The following is a 20,534-nucleotide window of genomic DNA, read 5'->3' on the forward strand; positions in this document are numbered from 1 at the left end:
GCCTCCGGTTCTCACGGTGGCCACCGAGATGCCCGTGGGGAGCCCGCAAGCGGGACCTCAGCACAAGAGCGCCCTCCCCGCCTGCCGCTTCCAGCAACTGCCGTGGAGGTGGAGCGGAGCCATCGTGCTAGGAGCCATCGATAGCCTTCTCCTCCACGAATGTGCCTGATCCTCTTTTAAAGCCCTCCAAGGAGGCGGCCCTCACTGCCTCCCGTGAGAGCGAATGCCACCGTTTAACCATGCGCTGTGTGAAGGAGGACTTTCTTTTGCCAACGGTAAAGACTATCTCCGGAGGTCTGCGCCATTTCCTCCCCAATGAGGTTTGCTCCTAAGGCAGCAGGCTAAGGATTCCGTTGAAGAAATCCGAGAGACGATCTAGGCCTGCGGAGGAAAAGGAGGCAGGTTTGGAAGGCAGATTTTGCACATCTTACAAGCCACGTGCTTCTGAAGCCACTGTGGAATGCTGGGGGGGGGGGCTTACACCACCCTTCTCTCCCTCCCTCGCCCTGCCCCACAGCGCCACTTTGGCAATTAGGGAGAAAAAAACTGCCTTGCACTGATGCATATTCAACGTCAACATAAACAAAGCTCTGTATTTATTTCCACAAAAAGTGCCATCAGTTTCACTCTCGCACAGCTCAGTGGGAACCCAAGGGTTAAGCCCTCACTTTTCTCTCATCGACCCAGTTTGCTTAAAACCAAGTTCTCCCGTCGCACTGGCGAAGCTGACACTCTCACATTCCCACACATCCCCGTTTGTTCAGCGACCTCATCTCTCCCTGAAATCTTGCCCGCCACACACTCGGCTCCATTCAGATACGGCTTCTATATGAAATCATTTGCCCAACGAACTGCAAAAAGCACCTTTCGATGACTATATATCATGGAATCATTCTATATTACATATACTATTATAATAAATATATATATATAATAATATACGGTCACCTTTTCTTGAAAAATAAAACTACATCCTCATTTCAAACAATAATTTTATTTTATACCTTTTTCTATACTTCGTAGCAAATCTTTTATAGTTTGTTTGTTTTTGCTGAATTGACTTAATAAACTTTCTTAAATTACATTTTTTTCTTTGAAAATCAAGGCTCTTTTTTAAATACTTTCTCCCCCAAAAAACCTTTAGGCTGTGTGTTCATTTTAATTAATTAATTAATTTCCCTTAAAGTATATGTCCCCGCCCCCCTTCCCCGTGATCTACACTGTTGGATAGTTAGATATCTTACGGTAATGGCGGAACACCTAAAAAAGAAGAGGGGGAAACTGTGAAAAGAAAAAGAAAAGAAAAGGCAGTGAAAATTGAAAAGATGCCTTGACAATTAAGTAAAGCTCAACTCTCAGCAAACTCAGCAGCATTCATTGGGTCAGTTAGCTAAATCGCTTTTTAAATTTATCCCTCTATGCCCACCCTTTCTTTTGTCCTTCTCTCTCCCCCGCACACACACCGTGAGGGGGGTGTCTTACGTCTTTGAAGTGGAATGACCGACACATTTTTTGAAAAACAAAACAAAACACGAGTTTCCAAGGAAAGATGATCGTCTGTGGGTGAATTCACCATAGAACGCTTCTTCACGCCCGTGGTCAAGCTAGGTGGATCCATTCCCGGTTTTTTCCCCTCTCTTTCCTTTCCTCCCCCCCCCCCTTTCACCTTCCCTTGCTCCACTCATCCTTTCCTGTTGACGTTCCCCAGAAGAGCCCCTCTTCGTGTTGCCGCGCGTAGTGTCATTAATAGTATTACTTTATTATTACTCTGATTACCTAGTAACAACGCTTTATTAGGAGTATTCGGTTGGTGGCTTGACGCCGTTCCTGAGATTTCTTTTTGCACACAAGAAAGAAGGGCTCAAGTTGACCTTGGTCTTGAAGAGAGACTATAAAATAAAGCTGAGGTCCGATTTTGGCTGTCGGCAGGTTGGGGCCCCGCCGTTTGGTACCATTTGGCAAATCATCAGCACGCAAAAATGAAATAAAAGAAGACACGAGGGAGGGAGGGAGAGAGAGAAACGCGCTTCTGGTCGTACGGAGTGGCCTTCCGTGTGTCTCTCTCTTTCCGCCACAATCCTTCCTTAGGTGGATGTCGTGGTCAGTGGCATCAGGGAGAATTCACAGCCGATCTCTCCCCTCCCTTACATCCCACACCTCCCCAAAGCCAAGGGATGGAGACTTTCCCTCTGTAAATCCAGCTCTTGGAGAACCAGAGAAGAAGCGGTGGAAGTGGGTGGGGTGGGGTGGGGAGGAAGGCCCGGGAAACGGTGTCATGTGGACCGGTGTGCTCGACGCATCTTAAAAGGAGAAGCAAGTCGCCAGGGCAGCCGACAGAGCCAGCAGCAGCAAAGGGGAGGCGGGGGCCACCACCGTCGAGGCCGCGCCATTGGTTTTGCCGCAGAGGACAAACAAGTTGCCTTCGTAGTCGAGCTTTTTGGATTTCTCTTTCAGTTTTTCCCAGACCTCAGTCAGTCCTTCCTGGTGGCAATCCGTGAGGGCTGTGAGGGTGCAGGCGTGGAAATCGTCCCAGTACCTGAGCACAAAGGAAAAGAGAGAGGAGAGGAGTTGAGCAGGAACAGTTGGCATCCCCCAAGCCATCTCCAAAAGGGGAAGAGGAGATGTTCAAGTCAGTTCCCATTTGTGCCAGTGGAACCTGCAAGAAAAGGTTGCAGCGTGTGCGATTCCTGCCAGCCAGTCATGCCCTTTCCCAGAGTACTCCATTCCATCCCCCCTTCCCAGTTAGCAATCTATACTGAGGGTTGTTTTGAAAGAGTTTTCTACAAACGTTTGGATAGTGCCTTTTTGGGTACAGATCCATGAGTTCCCTGTTAGCAGGATATCGGGCATCAGCGTTTTACTCAATGAACCAGTTGGATCAATTGAGGAAAGCTGATAGGTGCCCCTCAATTGGATAGCAGACTCTTTTTACAATGCAAAATATTCTTTTTAACAAGAGTGCTTATATAAATAGCAGAAAAACAGTGAAATAGGCTTCTTGCATGCCCATGGAGATTTATAACTGATGGATTCATCAGTTAATCGACACATATTATCAATCTATTAAAATGCATTTAACCAGGGTTGCAGCCTTTTAAAATATGTGAACACATGAGGCCTTATATGTTTATACTGCCTTACACTCAGTCATAGCCCATCTCTCTCAGGAAGATCTACTTTGACTTGATGGCAGCTCTCCAGTGTCTAAGCAGAGTCCTTTCTTAACACCTGCTAATAAGATAAGCCCGTGTAGTCCAGCATCCTGTTTTCTAAATAGATCCTTTTAACAGATGATGTCAGGGTTTGAACCAAGGACGTTCTTCATCCAAAGCACTGCTGAACTATGGGTGTCTTCTCAAATGGAATCCCCCCCCCACAATCACAATGCTTTTTGTGGGTTTGAGATGGTTGTGAATATGTAGTGGCAACACAAAAGCACTCTGCACATGCCTTGAGGTCCTCTCTTCCAATGCTACATTCAGAAAATGAGAGGTGTTGGAAACTGCTGCCTTATGCTCTGATAGACTTCCTCCTTTAAGGTGCAGGTTCAAGGGAGCTAGTTGTGATTATCCAGGGGAACACACTTAGCATAGGCTCAAAGGGACACTCTTCTTTATTATTTCCAACATTCCAGGGCTGAGATCCTGAGTTAAAAACAACCACAACAACCACAGGGAGTACATATCATGAGCATGTTGAAAACTATGCCCTAATTTACACTTACAGTGTCATTGTGGTCCAGGGGCAAGTGCTGGAGGACTGCATAAAGGCTTGAGTCCAAATTTCCACTCAGCCATAAACCTCACTGGGTAACCTTGGGCTAGTTATTAACTCTCAGCCTAACCTACCTAGGGAGACAGGGAACCATGTAAGCTGCCTTGATCTCCTTGGAGGAAGGATGGGATGTAAATGTAATAATAGATACAAATAAGTGATGTACCACTTTACAGAAAAGGGGGCTAAATCCTTGTATTGCAAAGAGGTGCTGGATCTGACCCTTTTCACACATGGAAAAACCAGGCTGAGTGATAACATGAGAGAGAGAGAGAGAGAGAGAGAGAGAGAGAGAGAGAGGATGGGGGGGAGGGGAAGAAACCAAATATACAGTTATAAGATGGGGGATACTTGGCTCAGCAATACTACATGCGAGAAGGATCTTGAGGTTGTAGCTGATCACAAGCTGAATATGAGCCATTAGCGCACTGTGGCTGCAAAAAAGGCAAATGCTATTTGAGGCTGTATTAACAGAAGTTAGTTTCCAAATTGTGTGAAGTATTAGTTCCCCTCCATTCAGCAATGGTTAGGCTTCATCTTGAGTACTTAATCCAGTTCTGGACACTGCACTTTAAGAAGGATGCAGACAAACTGGAATGAGTTCAGAGGAGGGCAACAAGGATGATCAGGGGATTGGAAACAAAGCCCTATGAAGAGAGATGGGAAGAACTGGGCATGTTTAGCCTTGAGAAGAGAAGACTGAGGGGAGAGAAGACAGCACTCTTCAAATAATAAAAACTAATAAAAATCTCAATTTAGGGTTATTGTTATTTTTTGCCTTTGCACAGTTACTAGCAACTGTGAGGAAAAAAATAGTTTTCTGTCTCCAGTACTTTCACTGCACTGGATATTCAGAGCAGTGCCTAGATGGGAAAGTCTGCTGAGAGAGCCAGCCCTAGCAAAGACCAATGCTCTTGAGAAGAGAAGACTGAGGGGAGATATGACAGCACTCTTCAAATACTTGAAAGGTTTTCACACAGAGGAGGGCCAGGATCTTCTCAATCGTCCCAGAGTGTAGGACACGGAATACAAGTTACAGGAAGTCAGATTTCAACTGAACATCAGGAAAAGCTTCCTAACTATTAGCGGTATTGCAACAATGGAACCAATTACTTAGGGAGGTCCAACACTGAAGGCATTGAAGAGGCAGCTGGACAGCCACCTATCAGGTATGCTTTAATTTGGATTCCTGCATTGAGCAGAGGGCTGGACTCCAGGCCTTGTAGGCCCCTTCCTACTCTACCATTTAATGATTCCAGAAGATTAACAGGACCTTGGGGCTTAATTAGCCCTTGGGGTGGATATCTTATTAAACACCAGCATTTTAAACATCAGAATCGGGAATTACATATTTTATTGGATTGCGCTGTACACATTTAGAACTGGAAAAGGTTCTGGCAGTGGGAGAGAAGTTGGTAAAATAAAAGTTATATAAAAACAAAATGTAGTGTAAAGGCCTTAAGGGTGTCTCCCTGCCCCCTCTACATTTTTAATAAAATATTTTTCACATTGCCAATATCCAAAATGTATCAGAAAAACAAGATCAAATAAAGCAAGCACATAAAATGACAGGAAGTCCCCCTAAAGTTCTAAGCAATGGTCCCTAAGACTTGTTGCACAAACACAATTATAATGATGTATTATAGCAATGGATTTGCCCATACAAAAGTCAAGGGCAGCAAAATGCCACCTGGTCAATTACATGGATTTCTGCACAATAATATGATGCAACATAAAATACAATTACAGAAGCTCCACAAATCCCCTACAAAGCTACTAGAAAGTAGTCCAGTTGCTATCAGTTGCATGGCTCCATGGGAGGCCCGTCAGCTAGCACATTTCATGACAACTTAAGTCATAAGCATAAACAGTGCTTGGAAGGCTTCTCAGGTATATTGTTGCCATCTATTTTCTAGCAGTTATAAAGTCAGTGCAAAACTGTACCATTTTTATTCATATTTTTATTAACACTGGAGGCATTCAAGAGGCAGCTGGACAGCCACCTGTCAGGTATGCTTTTAGTTGGATTCCTGCATTGGACTTAATGGCCTTAGAGGCCCCTTCCACCTTTACTATTCCGTGATTTGGACAGACTGTTTTAATGCTTCCACAAAGGTGCTAGCAGCAACCCATCCTGACTCTTTTCACCTTTGCCTGAATGCACATCTTGGGAAGTGAGCCTTGGCATGTTTACTTGAAAGCCAATGCTAACCCAATGGTCATCCCTTCCAATTTCCAAGCCAGTTGTTCTTCGGGTCAGTATGCTGGCAGAAGAAACAGCTGCAGAAACTGGGAGCTGTAGTACAGCGCCTACCATCTTAGCATTCTCTTTTAGTTTGGGCTCATTCAGACTGCAGAGAGATTGCTGTAGGGCCTTTATTTTGGCCTGCTTTGGTGACCTTGATGACGGATCAAAACGGGTTTTTTCCTGTGCTGCCGATTCTTCTCCTGGAATTGCTTCATATTTATTTATTTATTTATTTATTGCACTTGTATACTGCCCCATAGCTGAAGCTCTCTGGGCGGTTTACAGCAATCAAAAACATTAAAACAAATATACAATTTAAAACACAATTTTAAAATTTAAAACAATATAAAAACAATTTAAAACACATGCTAAAATGCCTGGAAGAAGAGGAAAGTCTTGACCTGGCGCCGAAAAGATAACAATGTTGGTGCCAGGCGCACCTCGTCAAAAGCATCATTCCATAATTTGGGGGCCACCGCTGAGAAGACCCTCTCCCTTGTTGCCACCCTCCGAGCTTCCCTTGGAGTAGGCACCCGGAGGAGGGCCTTTGATCTTGACCATAGTATACAGGTGGGTTCGTGTCGGGAGAGGCGTTCCATCAGGTATTGTGGTCCCAAGCCGTGTAAGGCTTTATAGGTCAAAACCAGCACCTTGAATTGAGCTATTCTTGAATGTTAACTATTCTTAGGATGTTGGTGTGAACTGTGTGATTTTTTACTATAAGAGTCCGCCAGTGAATGCAGAGGCAGGTACACCCTCCCTCCAGTACATGAATGTGTGTATGGCTGACCCTAAGTTATGAATGGCATCGTCAGGCTTAATTTGAGTTAGAATTCACAATGGTCTAGTCCCTTAACGTGCTTGCAGTGCCAGGTTGGATCCGTAGGAACAGGATGTTCAAACTGATGTGTGTCTCTGGAGCATGTGCAGAGTGCCATTCTGTCATCACTGGTCTCTGCAAGTTACTTGAACATTTTTGTGTTGTCTGATGCCAGGAGATCTTTCACAAGCTACACAATGATGACCCACTGATTGCTTTTAGGCTGCCCAGTTCCCTTTCTGTGCTATCCGACAGGTCTTTCCCATTGCGTAATGAGCACGTGCCTCCTCTGCACCTGACCTAATCTCCACTTCCAGGTTGACCATCTCTCCATTCCTACAATAGAAACCGATTTCCCTTAGCAGAGCAACAACCATAAACTTGTTCCCGCTCTGCTGCAGACCTGCATTTCAGAGGAGAGTGACGCCTGCTCATCACCGGTAAGAGACTGCATAATTGCTCTATTGTTCTCCCCCACTCCCACCCCAAATGACAAAAAACCCACAAACCTAACCCGCCCCTTTGCCAACGCAGGCGTTGGAGCTGGTTATTACTCTGGCTGGCTTGAAGTAAAGAGCCGTGGCACAAACTCTAATTTATGAGCACTCCGAACTGGTCTGGTGGAGTCCAACGCTGGCTGGATTTGTAATAAATAATGAGGCATGGAGATGGCATGAAGGCTGGAGAGGGCGCCTCTCCTACTGTATTTCTGCCGTAATTGCATCTCCCAAAGGAAAACTAAATCTTCCCTGAGCTTCTTTCAGTACACACGCACAACGGCCAGAGCGAGAGACAACCGAGAAAGACGCAGGGGCCTCGCCAGAACCCAGGCGCGAGATCCGTGGAGCTGCGAGGAACGCTGACTCCAGAATCTAGGCCAACCAAGGGGTGGGTCGGGGTCCCTTCCTCCTCCCCCCACTTCGTTTCTGTCTCGCGTGCGCCACACTGCAGCTCTTTTTTCGGAGCTCACCCTTTGTTCCGCCACGCAGGATCCCAGGCAGACATTTTCTGGGAAACAACGGAGGTTTCCAACAGCGCGGGGGACGGGGGCGGGGAGGAGTTGTTCTTACAAGTTGTGGCGGCAAATGTATCCGCCGGGGCGGTGGCTTGCGTTTATCAGGATGCAAGGAGTGGGTTTCAATCCCTCCTCCTCCTTCTCACTAGGATCCTGCCGTGTGGCTGCCACAATCCGAGGGTTTTTTGGCCTCATATAGATGCCTAGTAGGAATGCCAGCAATTCAAAGGAAAAGATCTTAGGAAAGAAATCGAAAGCAAGATGCAATTCTTTCCTGCTCTTATTGCCGGGTAGGGTGGAGGGTGAGGGAAGAGGGGAAGGATAGACAGTTCTATTTAGAATGTCGGCACCCATATTTATAAACGAACACCCAGCCTTTTAAACACACGCACAGGCACACAGCCTTGATGCAACCCGATTCTAAACACAAGGGATTCGACAAAACTGATTTCGAAATGAATGGATCTACCATTGAGGTGCGAGACTTCGAAGAGCCCGATCCACAACCCAGTTTGCTCGATCCTCATGCACACGCTCGAAGAGAAAGTGGTATGGAATCAGACCGACTGGTACTCGGATTTAACGGGGGATCGCCCCATTGCTTTCCACAGAATTTACTTCCAAGTTTATGCTCCCAGCTTAACAATCGCAAGAACTATGAAGCCCTGAAAGCCAGTCCTAAACAAGTTCTCAGTCCGATCCTATGTAGGCAGATATACTCAGAAGTAAGTCTATAGATATATAGACTATAATTCCCAGCAAAATCTGCTTAAGATCGCAGGCTGTCGTAGGAAGCAAGTTTCATTTGATTCTGTGAAACATGTTCCAAGGTCTGCATAGTTTGACTTCGAAATAAGTTTAGTTGAAATCGGAAGGGCTTACTCCCAAGCAAATATGGAAAGAATATGGCTGCATGTCAACTTTCCATCTAAACAGTGAATTTGATAAGTACAACACTATTAGGGAGAATGAAATCTTTTCAGTCCAACCTGCTTCCAAACTTAGGATCGCAGCCCTCTAGTCCCAGTAGTGTGGGAAGCAGGTATACCTATACATCCTGTACACTAGTTTAGGATTTAGATTCGGCTGCCCATTTAGAAATGTGATCCCTCCTGTTCCCTAGAGGAAATATGGGGAGTTGCACCCACAGCTCCTTCAGAGGTATGCGGTTTTAAAAAGTGGCATGTGGCTTGCATAATCACACCACACTGTTCAATTAAAATGTAAAACATTTTTACGTCTTCGTTTTAAAATTTGGAGTCAATGGGATGCCCTAGAAGATGCCTTGAGAGAGGGAGGCCTGGGTTTGAATCCCCGTTCTGTATTGCAGCAACTCTTTAAGTTGGGAGAAGGGAATCCCAACATAGCCGCTCTGTCACATTAGCATGATTCAATTTGATACGGGCTGCTGTGTGTATATATATATATATATATATATATATATATATATATATATATATATATATATATACACACACACACACACACACACAACAACAACAACAACAACAACAACAGTAAGCGATCACATGGCATGACAAAGTAGGCATTTGTACTGAAATTATAATGCGATGCACCGTGATATTACATTGCAATATTATATCACATTCGAAAGCTTTAACCGTCCTCGAGATGCATTTCAAGCATTATCGACCCCTTTAGCTCATTTTGGGTAGCTATTTCCTCCTCCTACCTTAAAATTGGGAAAATCCATTTTGTCAAAAGAACTTCCTAGTGGACTAACGAGAAAATGGAGCCAGTGGGCTGAACGCCTCGTCTCAGGCGTTGAAAATTACCTTTTCAAAGGAGAAATATTATTTTTGCCAATGTTGGTGGCCCTATGCATTTTTGCACATTTAATAGGACACTATTAATTGGGTAGGAAGGGCTGTTAATAGTACCCCACCTATTATTATTGTAACAAAAACATCAGGAGAAAAATAAAAGAATCATCTCACAACGTAACAGAAGAAGCCCCGAAATGTAACAGGGCCTACTGAGTGCAATTAAGGTCCATTAATTACTTCAGAATTTTCAATTGATTTTAAATGGAATATGAACAGCACACGTATCTGGAAGCAAATCTCACTGAAGTGTGATGGACGTTACTTTCAGTTCTCTAGCATCGGGGGTATTAAAGCATTCACTTTATCGGGATGACTATATCCAATATCCTTGCGTGCTTTGTATGATTATATTTAGTTTAGTATTTCAGTCTGTGAAAGAGCTAGTACTTTGGCAACCTGGTAGCCTTTTGTCTGTCTACAGAGCGCTAGGTTCACATTACAGCAGCGTGCAGGGATCCCAATATGAAGCCAAGGATTACTCCCCTCAGAAACACACACAACCGTATAAAGCGCTTTAAAAAGAAAGAAGCTCACATGACTGTGGACAGGCATAACAACAAGAGGTGAACCTACCGGCAGATTGTTTCGAGATTTCTCTTGTCGTCCAGGTCTTGAGGGTAGTTGGCAATGTTACGGCCCATCGTGGCCACACACTCCGAGAAGCCCTTAAAGACCGCATCGCACTTGCCCGCTGCTCTGACTGCTTGCGCCAGGTATGCTGGGGAACAGATCAGCACCACGTCAACTGGACAGCTCCTAGCAAGGTAAACAGTGCGCGATACCCAACCCTGATTCGACTTGAGACAACTGTGTGGTCAATCCGATCTATCACCTTCCACACACACGTATCAAAGCTATAACAGGAGCAGGATCTGTTCTGCTATTACCTCGGTTCACATCACAAAAGCCATTTCCCCTTTCAGGAGCATTTAACTGGGCAGGATACATTTTAAATAGAGCAGTGCTCAGCAAATCACAGACACAGCAAACCATATTTTAACTCTTCTTCTTTAAGTGTCCCTTAAATAGACAAAATATAATTGTGCTGCTTATAATAATAACTATTTCTATCAAGTTGTTTTATATGTTTCTGTCATATATCCTTTTAATAAAGATACGTTGCTTTGAATTATTTGAATTATTTGGAGTGGGGTTTAAAATCTCTCTCCCCTACCCCCGGTTCTGAATTTCGTTTACTTTTTAAAAGCAAAATTCAACTTCTGAATTTCAGCAAACAGTTTGGTGGTAGTTCATAATTGTGATGCTCAACCCCTATACAAGTTGTAGCAATCTGCAGAGCAGGGAAGGAACAAATATTTTGGGAGGGCAGCATCTATTCATTTTTTTAAAAAGTACCTTTCAAAAATTGGAGCTGGTGTGTATTTTGTCCATAGAGAAGGGTGAAAAACGTCTGGCACAGAAATCATCAGGCACAGATGTGTATGGTCTTCTCTTCTACTTTTTGTTTCCTGCAGTATAGCCTCCCTGTTTCCTCCCGTATTGCATCGTGAGAATTTTGTTAGGAACAGGCACCCACTGACCCGTCCACTTTGAAAATTCGATGTAGCGGATGCAGTGCAAGGCACTTGGGAGAAGAGGGGTCTACTTAGTCGCTTGTAAATCCCTGCATGGGTGACTTGCATCAGTGGAAACCTAAAGAGTGGTTGACACCTTCGATGCAAGCTCACTCCCTTGCTCTTAGTCCCTCCTCCTCCAAGACGTACCCATCTAGGTTCATCCACGGAAATGGAGGCAGAAGAGCAGTCTCTGGGTTCTACCTGTCTCATTTAATCTCTCCACCACGCGCCTTCGCGGAGTTCTTCCCCGCCACCCCAACAGCGTCTGCTCGGCTGTCTCTATCCACCACACACATCATCGACACTGATTCTCCACTATCCATCTTCTGCCTCTCGCATGAAACCCCAAGCCGCTCTGAAAAACCTGTAGAGAAGCTGAAGCCAAGACTCCCTTCCTGCTGTTCCCCTGGGGAAGGCGGCTTCCTGACGTTTTGTTTGGGTGCAACCGACATCAACACTAAGGGGAAACTCCTATTAATTTGAACGGCTTCTTCGTTCGTTCTACGCTTTCCCAAAGGAAAGCTATCCCCAGCCCATGGCAAAACCCGTGGTTCTTTCACCATAATGGCCCTATACTGCGTTAGTGGTCTTTCTCTCCCCCCCCTCCTCTCTCTCTCTCTCTGTGAGAGAGAGATATTTTGCCATGTTTGCTTGCGTGTTGGTCAAGTGTGTTACACACACACACACACACACACACACACACACACACACACACACACACCGAAAGCTAGCCAGAGCTCCGATTTCTCTGGCTCTGCAGGAGCAGGTAGATGGATAGAGAGCAGCATACGGGGAATTTATCCCTATCAATTGATCACTGGCTTGATCCCGAGCAAACCATAAGCTGCACACGTCCCTCACGCCTCAGGCTTCAACAGGAATCAGGTTAGGGAAATTGTTAATTTTCCCCGCCATGCTAGTGCGCTTGCTCAGCCCCGGGGACATACAGGGGAGAGGAGAAATGGCAATTGGAAGAGGGGTCCCCCTCCGTCCCCAAGAGATGGTCGAACTGAACCCTTTGGATGGCTTCGTGTGTGTGTGTGTGTGTGTGTGTGTGTTGTGTTTTAAAGGAGAATTCAGCTGCCGAATAAAAGATGCACAAAGCTCAGTGTCGGTGGAACCCTCCTCTTCCTGACAGATTTATTGCTAACCTGATTTAGTAACCACCTCCCTCCTTCTCTAACCCACTCCCCAGCATGTCGAAGCACGCAGAGGCTGCAGACATTGGCTGCCATACGGAACCTACAGACAAATAACAGACATGGGAGCCCATCCCAAGAGGACAGCGTGCCCTATAAAAACACACACACCCTGGCGCTTTGAAGCCGTCTTTCCTTAGCTGAGGCATCCTGAAAGGGCACGTTCCACAAGGAAAGGCTCCGGCCCACATAAAGATGGGCTTCCCAGCCCCCTTACCCACTTTGCTGCAAAGGGGGGCGATGGTGAGAAGAATAAGCGCCTCTCCAATCCCACCTGTTCTGTCGACCTGATCAATGGCGCCAGAGGAAGAGAAGGGCCATCCCGGGAACACGGAACAAATATATTTGTGCCCGAAACTGACCAGCATCCTGCTGCGCTGCTACAACACCATGGCCGACTCTGCCGGAGCGTCTTTCCGCTTCTCCTCCCCAAAATGCAGCCCACTTGCGCTGCGAAAGGGTGGCAAAACCTCATTCACAATAGCAATCACACGCACACGTGATTTTACCTCGATTTAATTTTTAAATTTAAGCTAATAGCCTGGCAGATGTGAAGAATGAGTGGCCAACATACACACGTGTGTGCGCGCCCGGGCTATCTCTTGACATCTGCCAGGTACGTTTGGCTCTTTCAAAACGTCTTCATTTCTCCCAGCTTCCGGGCCCCTATTTCCCTGCCTTCTTTTTCAATAACCTTGCTTTCCCAAAAAGGTCACCCATTTCGGGCACGTTCAAGAAACCAGGAACAACACTGATGTAAGGGACTGCATATATTTTGAAACATACACATACCCTAACTCGCTGCATTTCTCATTTCCAAACCAAATCCACAGCAAATTGTCCAGCACGTTGCCAACACTATGTAAACGATATCCAGACTCTTGACATCCAACCAGCAACAGTGGTATTTTATTGCCTAACGCTAGGATCTTGAGCAAGGTTTTGGACTGCCTAATGACAATGTTTTGGAGGGAAAGAAATCAAAACCAAACGGGGACTAATTGATCCCAGAAAGACTGCTTTCTTTTTTCAATCATTCCACCTGCCTTTCCTCGAACACGCAGACACTCATATTGTGGGCGACCCTCCCCAATTCTAACCTTCCTAATTCCTGGATGATCGGCGGTCAGGAGGACTATTCTGACTCGCAAATGGTGAAAGAAACGAATGGCCAAATTCATTTCGAGGACGGGGACAATTCCGCAGCTCTCCCTCGAAAATAAACCTTAGCCGGACATAAGAGACAGAGGCTATTACCTAAAACAGAAATGCACACATTTATTTCATAGAAATGAAATTCCAACACCATCAAGGCAATCAACCCTGGCGGTGGGGGTTATTATTATTATTATTATTATTGACAATGCTCTCGTCTCTCCATCCCAACCACCCTCGCCTATATTTCCAAAATGCTGCAGAGAGAAAAGCAGTTGAGCGAAATAAATCCGAGACCTGCAAATTTGGGACAGGCAGCTTGCCTGGGCTGGGGGTAGCGTTTCCCAGGCGAGTGGTGGCTTGCAGTTCTTTAAATCTACATCCTTGACAAACGGAGAAGGGCACGCTTTCTGTTAAGCTGTCAACCGAGTTTGCCTTTCGGATCAGACAAGAAGCCTCTAAGTATTGCTCAGTGCAAGAACCCAAAGCGGTGCTAACTTCAAAAGAGCCTCGGAGGCATAAACTCCCAACAACATTCATCCAAGGACTCTCGAAGCACACATCAGACAAAACTAGGAACGACCCAAGCCCCCGCCTCCCCCCCCCAACGTGGAAGGAAGCCGGTGCTATTTTTAGAGAAAACCCTCCAAAGATAAGTATTTTTAAACAAGTCTTTCAGGAATACAGGAACAGAGAAGATCCGAGCAACCTTAGCCCCAAATCGGCTTGATTGCTTCTTCTCCACCTTTTCATACATGTCGTCTCCTCCTCCTCCTCTTCCTCCTCTCAAATATACTTTCCTAAAACGACTGCGGTTGGGACAGAAACTTCAGACTGCCTTTTGATAGTCTCGCTTTCTCTTTACATATCAGATTCCCGGGTAGTCGGGTTAGATTAATTGGTTTCTCTCTCTCTGTCTTCCCTCCGTTTCTTTATTTCTCGGGGGGGGGGAATATATAATTTTAGCTCCGGACAAATAGGATGCACCCTACAGAGATGCAAGATTTGGGGGCAGAAACAAGCAAGACAGCAGTGCAATTAAGGAATGGGTCCTTTTTTCGGGGGGGGGGAGAAACTAAGGGGGGGAACCACGTTGACATCTTGACTAAACTGGTGAACAGGGTTTTCTAAAGCAAAAGCGAGCCAAGTCCATCGAATGTCCACACAGAGAGACTTCATACTGCAGACCACATAGACTGTATATTTCAGCCACAAATGAATGGCAATCATTTGCCATCAATTATGTCGATATTACGGGTTGGGTTTTGTTGCGTTTTTTGCATGCATGCTTTGGTGCATTTAAAAATCAGCACGCAAACCTTTCAGAATCCCCCACGCTTGCTCCCATGAGAAGGCGTGCGTCCACTTACCTAGCTGCACAGCAAGGACCAGAGAAATGCATCTGCCGCTCAACTTAAGTCCCATCCTATATTTAGTACAACCATTTGCGATTGCAGATCTTGGTATGTCTTTCTTTCTTTCTTTCTTTCTTTCTTTCTTTCTTTTTCTTTCTTTCTTTCTTTCTTTCTTAAAGTGTGACTTGGGAAAATGTGGGGAAATGCTGCAGACCAGGCATTGCCAACAAGTTCCGAGCAGCAGAGAGACTTTCCCCCCCTTTCTTTCTTTTGCACACACACCGCCACAGAGCTGGAGGGACGGCTGGAGAAGGAGAGGTAGAGAAAAAGGGGGACGAAATCGAAAGAGGGAAGGAAGACCAGGGAATGGTTCACTCCGTTCGGAGGGGGCGGAGGAAGGACAGCCTCACGCCCACAGCCAGCCCTGACGTGGGGGATGACACTGAGTGATTTTTTATATATATAAAAAGTGCACCTTGGAAGAGAGAAACGCCATTTATAGGCATTACAAACTGGATCGAGCCAGCTCTCCTCTCCCCCACCTTTAATCGGAGAGAAAGGATTCTTTCCCCTTTCCCAGTCGAGTGAGCCCGCGGGACGTTATTGTAGGAGCGCGTTGGCCTATCGGCGCCCCTGGGCAGACGCCATAGAGCAGTCCGGGGCCACGGTGGCCCCGCACTCTCGCCATCTTAGCGCAGTCCCACCTTTCCTCTCCCTTGGCCGAGCGAGGTTCCAGCCAGACCTGCAGGGGGCGCGCTCCCTCGCCCGCCGCAGCCGCCGCGTCTGCTGGCTAAGACTGACCTTCCCAAACAACCCCGCGGCATGCCCGACCTAGGCGAGCGGAGAGAGTTGGCCGGAGCAACAGGCACGAGGCGGGAAGAGGCGGGTGGGGTCGGATCGGCGACCCCCTTTGCGGAAGCTTTGGCAGACAAGCGACTGTCACGATTATTCACTGGGGCTCAGTCGGAAGAAGCGACATTTGTACTTCCAGGGCAGGCGGGGGCTCCCTTGGGAAAACAGAGGAAAGCTACGACGCCGTCTCCCCTGAAGCTGATTTCGATCAAGTCGCAAAAATGTCATTTGGCCTTCCCCCCCCCTCCTACTTCTCATCGACGTATATGTGCCCTTGCGAACTCCTGTAAGGCTGCCTTTGCCGCCGCCGCCGCCCCTTTATGTAACGCACAGCCTTCCACAACCAGGTGGGGAAAGGTAACCCTCGCCCTTGGGGCCAGCCAGGTAGGCTGCAGTCAGGGCTGTTCCCCTGGGAGTAAGCGCCAATAAACCCACAGCGCCATCCAGGAGAACCCACTACTCAGAAGGAATACGACCCACTGAGTGCAATGGGATTGTCTTCCGGGGGTGTTTGCAGCACTGCAGTCTCAGTCGGACTTGCTCCCGAGTCGGCTTGCGCAGGATGGCGTTGAACGACGCCTAAACGCTTCCTTTTGGAGGGTTAGGGTCTCCGCAAGGAGATTCCCCTCGAAGGTGCAAAATAAATGTGTGCCCTCCCCCCCCCGCGAGCTCCTTACGGTGCGTGCAAATCAAAGGAGGCATTTCTAATGCTATCTATCAATCTATCTAGCTTGATCCTGTTGCAAGCTAGAGATAATGTGCTTATAATGCGTGAATAAGATGTGCTTGAGGTGAAATCTCTCTCTGTCATCATGGCACCACGGCAGGATGTGAAGAGATGTAGCTGGACTTTTATAATCAAGTGAGGCTTTTGGAGGCGCCTCCGGGAGGGGGGATTTTCTTTGCAGAGAGATCGAGAGGAGCCACAAAGGAGGGAGTGGGGAACATCGCCTCGTTCTAGGTGGGGATAGCACGGTAGAATTCCCCCTGTACCCCCCTCTCTCCGCAGCAGCTGCGGGGGCGGCCGGTGCCTGCCGTTTGCTGGATCTGCCCGAGTCCATCCCCTGCAGTGAGGAGGAGGGTTCTGGAGTCTCCCCTCCCCCACACTCTTGGCTATGACGTCACCTGCAAGTGGCAGGAGGGGAGAGATGGTTTGTCCCTGCTCTGATGCCTGCTCAGAATTTTAATAGGCCTCCTCACGTTAGAACAAGGGCCTGCTTCTCCCTTTCTCTTTCTGAGGTTTGGCTCAAGTCTGGCCTCTTGTTGTATTATGCGGCCTAGAACCACAACAATAGGCAAGTGGGTGGGGAGAGGACCCCATCCCGTTCCTTTCTTCACAGAAGGGCTGCAAGGACTGGAGGAAGGGAATTGGCAAAGAAAGGTCTGGGGAGCAGAAAGAAGATGCAGCCATCTTGTTTTTTCCAGAGGCAGGTTTTGAGGGTGACCCTCTGGGGGAAAGTCTAGGACTCTCTTGGTGTTCTGACTGTCTTCCTGAGAGTTCCTAATTTATTTATTTTTTTAGACCATAATGGCTTGTAGAGGCCCCCGAAAGGCGGTTTGTACACCAAGACTTTGGCCACTTCCAGACTGTTGCTATCTTGTGAGTGTGATTCAGTCGTATAAGGGCAAAATTAGGTTGCCCAATTAAATTGAATTTGGCGCCCTTGCAGAGTGTTTGGGATAAGAAAAGTGACAGGAGAATGCACCACAAAGTGTGGGATGATGAACGGTGATGCTGGGTGACATCATAGAACGACCGCTGAAAGAAATTGGAACGGATGCTCAATCAACAGTGCCGTTACGTAATTTCTGCACAAATGTTGTGCAAACAGATCAGGATAAATGCTCAATAAAGAGTGTGTCGGAAAAAGCCCTTCCTCTCTGGTGTACTGTTACATATTCTCGAGATCAATTTCCGTTTGCATGGTGCAATGATAAGGCTCAAGGAGTCTGGCTGGTGCTCCAATGAACTGAACGCTCCCGCCACCCTCCTGCCAATCAGAATCCTATGCATTAGGGAGGCTAGCAGAGATGCAAGTATTCCTCCTAAGCATTCAAATAATTACGGAAAGAGGATCCCAGAGGCTAGTCTGAGAGGGGGCATAGGCTTTTATACCCATTTTGCAGGAGAGGACAGTGACTTAGGCCCAAACTTGACTACACCATTTACGCAATTAGCAACTGCACTGGAAGAAAACCTTGCATCGCAAATGGGAGTTTTTCCTGCAAAGCAAATATTTGGGGCACCATCCCTGATCTGGATCAGAACCACAGGGGCAAAAGGGTTAAATCTCTATTAATCCCTTTTGAGGGTCCTGATCCAGGTCAGGAGGTGGCTGTGCCTGCTATGTACTTTAAAAGAGACATCACATAAAAAAGTCATTTGAGTCTCAGATCAAAATGTTCTCATGGTAAACCAGTTGCACAAACGCTTTGTTACAAGTAAAGACTGAATTTGCTCCCTGTCCCATAACCAGATCGGCTTCTGAGAGTCATTTTAGATTTTTGATGAAACTGGGTTTGTGTGGGGCTCTGGGAGTAAAAGGGCAAGCTATGACTAATGAACAGGAAGAAAGTATGAACAGAGGCCAAGGACTACCAGCTGCAATGATGGCCAAGAATTTGTATAAGCGATGAAGGCCCTGTCACCCTGTAACTGGAATTCTTCTTTGCTTTGGCTTCTCGGCTGCTCAGTCAGGTAGAATCTTTTCTTATCCAGTGGTGATCACAGGCAATGCACTCTGTGGTTGCCCAGGAACCCAGCTAAGAGGTCCTGGAGACAGACGTTAATTATGTGCCAATGGGGTGATCAAACATCCAGGATTTGTTTCACTGTCACATGAACTGACAGCCTTGCCCAATGACTAGGAGTTAAATTGCAAATAACATAGGTACGGAGGTCTCAGGCATTCTTTCAACTCGTGTTAGGGAAGCTGCTAATCTATCAAGAGGAAGAGAACCATCCATCCTGTCATCTCATGTATGTTTTCAGCTTTGTCGGGTTGAGAACATAAGAAGAGCCTGCTGGATCAGGCCGATGGCCCATTTAGTCCAGCATCCTCTTCTCACCGTGGCCAACCAGTTGCCCATGGGAAGCCCATAAGCAGGACCTGAGTGCAAGAGCACTCTCCCCTCCTGTGGTTTCCAGCAACTGGTAGTCAGAAGCATACAGCCTCTGACCGTGGAGGCAGAGCACAGCCATCTTGGCAAGTAGTCATTCATAGCGTTATCCACCGTGAAAGTGTCTAATCCCCCTTTAAAGCCAAACAAGTTGATGGCCATCACTGCTTTCAGTGGGAGCAAATTCCATAGGTTAACTATACTCTGTGTGAAGAAGTACTTTCTTCTTTCTGTCCTGAATCTTCCAACATTCAGCTTCACTGGGTAGTGAGCTATGACCTGAAAGAGTTCTGTTGGTAAGACAGGTAATATAAGATGCAGTGCAGCTTAAAAATCCGAGTGAACATCCCAACCGCAGTGCTTAGTTTCTTACCTTAAAAGTACTTCTACCAATTCATTTTGCAGCAGGCTGGCATTGGAATGCCTAAAGCAGGAGCGGGGAATCTTTGGCTCTATGGATGGTGCCGAACTCCAACTCCCATCAGCCCCAGCAAGTATGGCCAATGGCCAGAGATGATAGGAGCTGTAGTTCAGCAAAGCCAAACTTCCCCATACCTGGTCTAGGGAGATTTCTTCAACCCTCTTTGCTATGGAGAACAACACTACAAAATCCTGTACTAGGGCAGAACATATGCTTTGCGTGCTCCAGGTTCAATCCCTGGCATCTTCAGGTAGGGCATCTTCAGGTAGGGTGTGCTTCCTGAAACCTTGGAAAGCCACAGCTAGCCAGTGTAGACAATACCGAGTTAAATGGTCCAACAGTCGTGAGCTGGTATAAGGCAGCTTCCCATCTTTCCATGTCCCTACTTTTCATTTTCTGTTGCATCCAGTGTCCATTTTTGCAGTAGTATAACCTAGCTGTGCATGATTCCTCAGCTGTCGCCCTTACCAGCATTTACCTAATTATCACCGCCACAGCGTATCTGCTCTCTCTCATGGCTCACGCTACCAAATGACCCTCTCTCCTTGTATTTCCCCACCACAAAATTACCACCTGTGCAGTCAGCTCCTCCCTTTGCTGCATAACACAGCACAGATAATTACTGCCCTTCACTCACATTCCATGGTTGAAGCAGCAGGCTGTAGGTTGTGAGTAATGCTGCTTGCTGCTTTCCAGTCCTTATCCTTCTGATGAATAAATATAATGAAGTAGTTACACTCTGGAAGGAGAGAGGGCCACACAATAGATCCCTGTACTAGATGCACTGAAAAGGAGGGACGGAGTTTATTTTTGTTGTTATTTTCAGAAAGAGCTTTTTAAAATCCTGTGAATAAAAGAAAAAACACATAGACAGGCTGAAATTCTATACCCACTTCCCTGGGAGTATGCCCCACTGAAATCAAGAGGGACTTCATCATAGACATGTCTCTGATTGTACTATCAGTCTGCACTCCAAACATATTTGAAGTCAGTGGGGTTTACTTTAGAATAAATGTGCATAAGGTGCACTGCAAGGCCATTTTCTCAAACAATCAATTTTTGCATGCCTTGGACTGTGCACACACCATACATTTAAAGCGTATTTAAGACATATCCCCACCTGCCATCCCAAGAATCCTTGAAACTGTAGT

The 20,534-nt window shown here is 46.6% G+C and overlaps 1 protein-coding gene across 2 annotated transcripts; it reads right to left on the minus strand.

Annotated features, from left to right (window-relative positions):
- Nucleotides 1-305: 305 nt before the first annotated feature.
- Nucleotides 306-15,194, minus strand: NRN1 (neuritin 1). 2 transcript variants are annotated; one of them, XR_009758109.1, is made up of 4 exons: nt 15,006-15,135; nt 10,278-10,422; nt 1,777-2,536; nt 306-381 (listed from the first exon to the last, which is right to left on the minus strand). XR_009758109.1 is itself a non-coding variant. In XM_061586539.1 (3 exons), the coding sequence occupies exons 1-3, from the start codon at nt 15,058-15,060 to the stop codon at nt 2,302-2,304; spliced, it is 435 nt and encodes a 144-aa protein (XP_061442523.1). In that variant the 5' UTR covers nt 15,061-15,194; the 3' UTR covers nt 1,677-2,301. The 2 variants fall into 2 exon arrangements, 1 of the variants encoding a protein (XP_061442523.1); XM_061586539.1 differs by lacking the exon at nt 306-381 and having other exon boundaries at nt 1,677-2,536; nt 15,006-15,194.
- Between the last annotated feature and the right edge of the window lie 5,340 nt (nt 15,195-20,534).

Source organism: Rhineura floridana, chromosome 1 (assembly GCF_030035675.1).
Source record: "Rhineura floridana isolate rRhiFlo1 chromosome 1, rRhiFlo1.hap2, whole genome shotgun sequence".
NCBI classification, from domain to species: Eukaryota; Metazoa; Chordata; class Lepidosauria; order Squamata; family Rhineuridae; genus Rhineura; species Rhineura floridana.